This window comes from Etheostoma spectabile, chromosome 4, assembly GCF_008692095.1.
Source record: "Etheostoma spectabile isolate EspeVRDwgs_2016 chromosome 4, UIUC_Espe_1.0, whole genome shotgun sequence".
Lineage (NCBI taxonomy): Eukaryota > Metazoa > Chordata > Actinopteri > Perciformes > Percidae > Etheostoma > Etheostoma spectabile.
This window is the reverse complement of record NC_045736.1, coordinates 32,298,997-32,304,331: the sequence shown is the minus strand read 5'-3', so window position 1 is coordinate 32,304,331 and position 5,335 is coordinate 32,298,997. Positions and strand designations below refer to the sequence as shown.

At 41.8% G+C, this 5,335-nt stretch overlaps 1 protein-coding gene and 1 long non-coding RNA gene across 16 annotated transcripts in view; one reads left to right on the top strand and one right to left on the bottom strand.

Annotated features, from left to right (window-relative positions):
- Positions 1-5,335, top strand: part of ptprt (protein tyrosine phosphatase receptor type T) — a 385,704-nt gene that overhangs the window by 352,855 nt on the left and 27,514 nt on the right. For all 15 annotated transcript variants that reach the window (XR_004331615.1, XM_032513298.1, XM_032513297.1 and 12 more), the window contains one exon: positions 4,411-4,565. Coding sequence is in view for 14 of the 15 variants with exons in the window: in XM_032513298.1 (XP_032369189.1) it covers positions 4,411-4,565 (155 nt within the window). In the remaining variant the exon portion in view is untranslated. The remainder of the gene's footprint in view (positions 1-4,410; positions 4,566-5,335) is intronic.
- Positions 1-5,335, bottom strand: part of LOC116687720 (uncharacterized) — a 22,455-nt gene that overhangs the window by 10,879 nt on the left and 6,241 nt on the right. The window lies entirely within an intron of this gene.

Here is a 5,335-nt window from a genome sequence, read left to right as displayed (position 1 = left end):
CGACCAAAATATTCCAATGAACAAGTGTTCCATTATATGTGAAAACACAATAAGATGGCCAAAGCTTGAGATCAAAACACAACCCAAAAACCAGTTAAGGTCAGTTTGAATGTCCACCGTGTCATGGTTAGCATGCTAAGCCTCTGTCCTGAATGACAGGTCTTCTAAAGCATCCCCTGCTTTATCATCTAGTTCCAAATAAATGGACCATGTATTACTAAATGAATGTCATGCTGTAGTGCAGCAACTAGCAAGAGGCCATTAAGTCGTTATGAAAATGTGTTCTGAGGTAATAAATCAAAGCCAAAGTATTGTCATTTCCCCATAGACTTAGAGACAGACTTCTTTATAGAGCTAGTGGAGCTGCCGCCTGCTAGAAGTTAGATATAATGCATATATATATACAGTATACTGTATTTATATGTAGACATACACAGTATATATACTGTATTTGTGTGTGTATATATGCAGTATATATATAATTTGTCTCTCATCCATTGCAAATGAATCTTGACAAGAAGACATTTAAATAAGGTGATAACTGCGGCAGACATCTTTCTCTTCTTTCGCAGTGAAGAGACTTTAAAGTGCCTCTTCATCCCCATCACCATTTTCAACATGCCACGCACCTTAATGTTGTTGTTTTAGATTCTTTTCATCCAACCAGTCATGGATTTCAGGCCCCGGCTGGGTTGGGCCGCCGTTTATCGATTTGGCGGAGTAATTTCAACATCATTCGAGACCAAATCAATGGGAAGTCGAGTTATCAAATCACCTTGTGGTTTTCTGGGTTTTATTTTTCTTCTCTCTGCCGCCACGCCTCTCTCATTTCTGTCTGAGTGTGTCTGTGTTTCTCCCCTATCCTTCCCTTCCTCCTTTTTCTTTGTCACATATATCTTCATCTTTCCCCACACTATTGTGTTTTTTCTTTCTGTGTATCTCACATTTACTGAATAGAAGCACGTAGTGTTGAAAAACCGCTGAAAGCATTCAGGAGCTGTCAGAAAGTTGGAATATTTCTACATCCCGTGTAGAGAGATGTAGTTTAGAATTCAGTAGGGTTGCATCTTTTAGATTTTAAAAATTCTGATTCCATTTACGATTGTTCCTTTCGATCCTGGTTCTTATGGATTCTCAAAGTTGACATGGGTCAAATGCTTTTTTTTTCCAGATAAGGGGAATTTTTATTTTGATTGAATGGTGGTTTCCATTTTTACTGTTCGACGTCAGCGTCGAAAACTAGAAGCAAGACCTCTCAGCCCTTAATGCTGCTGGGGTTTAATTATCCGAATCCGAATCAGCTTTATTTGCCAGGTAGGAGGACACACACAAGGAATTTGTCTTTGGAGCATCGTTGCTCACACTGTGCTTACACATACAAAAACAACAAAAACAAAAATATACACACTAATATATACACTAATATATACACAATATATACCTGACATCAACAAGCGTCAGTACAGAGTTACTAATGACAGGTGTAAAATTGTCAGACTACACCGATGTTTATTGTTTATTGTGTTTACACCGACTTTATTGTGTGATATATCTTTTTTGTGCATGTTATAGGTTTACAAAGTGAAAAAGCCCAAAGTCCTTACCATCTCCAAGAGAAAACACTGTTCACAAACTGCTGCAAACTGCTCTGTTGTAGTCCAGCCTTTACTTCAGAGACAAACGTTATAATGCTCTCCTAGCTGTTAGCATAGCACGCCTCATACTCTGCTTCTGACTGGCTAGTAGTCCTTACCTAGGTACGGTCAGGGCCCTCATACTCTGCTTTACTGGCAGTATTCCTTACCTAGGTACTGTCAGGCCCTCATACTCTGCTTCTGACTGGCTAGTAGTCCTACCTAGGTACTGTCAGGAAATGCCTATCGTGGCTGTCGGGGGTAGGCAGCGGTCGGGGTGCCCTTACTGGCTAGTATCCTTAACTAGGTAAGGACCAGCGGCGACCTCATACTCTGCTTCGGACATGCTGCTAGTAGTCCCTTCCCTAGTACTGCAGGGCCCTCATACTCCTGCTTCTGACTGGCTAGTAGTCCTTACCTAGGTACTGTCAGGGCTCATACTCTGCTTCTGACTGTCTAGTATCCTTACCTAGGTATCGTCAGGCCCTCATACTCTGCTTCTGACTGGCTAGTAGTCCTTACCTAGGTACTGTCCGGGCCTCATACTCGCTTCTGACTGGCTAGTAGTCCTTACCTATGGTACTGTCAGGGCCTCATACTCTGCTCTGACTGGCTAGTAGTCCTTACCTAGGTACTGTCAGGGCCCTCATCCTGCTTCTGACTGGCTAGTATCCTTACCTGGTACTGTCAGGGCCTCATACTCTGCTTCTGACTGGCTAGTAGTCCTTACCTAGGTACTGTCAGGGCCCTCATACTCTGCTTCTGACTGCTATAGTCCTTACTAGGTACTGTCAGGGCCCTCATACTCTGCTTCTGACTGGCTATGATTCCTTACCTAGGTACTGCCAGGGCCTCATACTCTGCTTTCTGACTGGCTAGTAGTCCTACCTAGGTACTGTCAGGGCCCTCATACTCTGCTTCTGACTGGCTAGTAGTCCTTACCTATTCTGTCGAGGCCCTCACTACTCTGCTGTCTGACTGGCTATAGTCCTTACCTAGGTACTGTCAGGGCCCTCATACTCTGCTTTCACTGACGGCTGTATCTTTGCTTACCGTAGGTACTGTCAGGGCCCTCATACTCTGCTCCTGACTGGCTAGTAGTCCTTACCTACTCCCAACAAAGACTGAACAGAAGTGGGATGCTGTTAGAATAATTTCATTTTCAAGAATAGACAGAGACCACTGAAATTATATCACAGTCCCTGTTTTGTGAACACATGGAGACTGTTTCCACAATCCAGAATAGTAAAGAAAATGTGTAACGTAAGCATCAAACAGTAGCTTAATTATGTGTGAAATACAATCAAAATACAGAGTTGATGACGTCTCCCTTATCCGGTCAGGGAATGCATGTTCTTTTCTTAGCAACACACTGTGCTTAGACCAGACAGCCAGAGCCAGACATCAGTTGCTTTGCACTATTTTATGTGAATAAATGAATACTTTTCAGTCATTTGTCTGCAGCTCATTCTGTTAAAATAAAAACACGACGATTACATTTCAGCCACTTCCTACTTCAGACACACTGGCCTGTCTCATGTGTTAGTGCTATCTCCAGCGATGCTGACATTTCCAAAGAAATCATTGGAATTGTGCTAACTAACATCAGTAACAATGATGATACAATTTACTGTTTCTTTAGCGATGATTTCTTTTGAAATGTCAGCATCCCTGGAGAATGGTACCAACACACGATAGCATGAAGCTCTTCTGCGTCTCCATCTTCTAAGTTTGCTAAAGTTTAGTGGCCTTACGTCTGTTTCCCAGGGAGACACTGTGCTGTGAGCCTTAACTGCTATCTGTTAAGCATCGGAATGTCATCTTTAGTTTCCTAATAATATCCCTATTGTTCGACAGGAAAGCATTTAACAGCCCTTTGTGTTTTTTTTGAAAGTTCATCATTAAAATGTCTAGATGCTATCTTGTGGACAGCCACAATGGAGGCTTGTTTCCCTCTCATTTTCATATAATCTCTATTGTTAAGGACTGAAATGTCTCCTGTGTCTCTTTCGCAGAAGAGGGTGAATAATTGGTGTGGAGTCCAATTAATTTCCTATCTCGTTCTCTAACTTTCCTTATCTCTACTGTTGAAGAGAATGTGTTTTGGCAAATAATAAAATCATACTTTTCCCAAAATGTTATTTGTTTAATAAAAGCACATTCCATTCTCTATTTCCGTCCAGTGTTTGAGTTTTAGGTAAACAGTATTTTAAAGGGTTCTGATGTCTTTAAGTAAAAATTGAAAATACACACAGGAAGGAGCTGAAATCACTGTTTAAAATCCAAAATATCTGTGTAAAATAGGCAGCTTAGCTGAACCATGGCATTTCCCTCTGTTAAGTCTTTCCCAAAAGGGCCGTCATGAGATTTGTGAATTCAATTACTCTTTTTTTGTGGAGCCAAAATGGCCGTCAGTTTCCTCAAATCTCTGCTGTAAATTAGGCAGATGAGCAACGATAAGTCTTCCGGTCTCTCATTCCCAGAAGTGGTCCAAAGTGCCTCCTTGACATCCACATGATCGATTTATTCTCCATCCAAAGCCAAAGAGGCAGAATGGCCCCTAGATTCCTGAAATCCCCGCTGTTAATTAGGCTGCTGAACCATCATATGTCTTCTTGTCAGTCTCTTCCAAAAGGGCCAAGATAAAGATGAGTGAGTTCCATGCATGCATCGCCGTCATTATAAGATATGATGTCACGGAAATCACGGAAGTGTAATATTGTGGATATAAGATATGCAACGGAGGTGCATCATCTATCCTGTGTGTGTTTTTCAGAAGGGTCATCATGAGATCCGTGAACTGCGTCAGTTCCACTTCACCAGCTGGCCCGACCACGGCGTTCCCTGTTACGCCACCGGACTGCTTGGCTTCATACGACAAGTCAAGTTCCTCAACCCCCCTGATGCCGGGCCTATAGTGGCACATTGCAGGTGAGAACACAGACACTCACACAAAGTACACACAGGCGTTGTACAGATAACCCTGATTCCCTGATGGTATTGGTCAGTGGCTGGACGAGGTGTTCCCTCACTTGTACAGCTCGCTGCTCTAGGCATGGCAGAGAGCACTTTGAATGTATCACATGTTTCATTTCAAAGCTTGTTTTTGACTGAATTCACTTACTAGTCTCTGACCTTAACAGAAGATGATCATCAAACAAACAAATGTTTAAATGCAATACTAATGGCATAGGGTGTTGAGTCTTAAATGTCAAATCCATCTGTTACTCAGTCTCTTTTAATCAGCCTTGAAATCTCACTGTCGGCCTTTCCTCCTACACTCTTTTTACTTTTCTTTTCTTCTTTTTCCTTCTCATTAAAACAAGAATATGTTTACAGTTACACATAATGTCATGTTATCAATACCAATATGACACACACACACACACACACACATACACATCCCTTGACTTAAAGGTCCCATGGCATGAAACCTTCACTTTCTAAGGTTTTTTAAAATTAATATGTGTTCCTCCAGCCTGCCTATATCAGATCTCCAGTATTAGGGGACCACTAAGGTCTATATAAAGAGACTTCAGATACAGTATTAGGGTAGACCTAAGGGTCCCCTAAACTGTATCTGAAGTTCTTATATGACCTTAGTGGGTCCCTAATATGTATCTGAAGTCTCTTTCATTATAGACCTGTAGTGGTCCCCTAATACTGTATCTGAAGGTCTCTTTATATAGGACCTAGTGGTC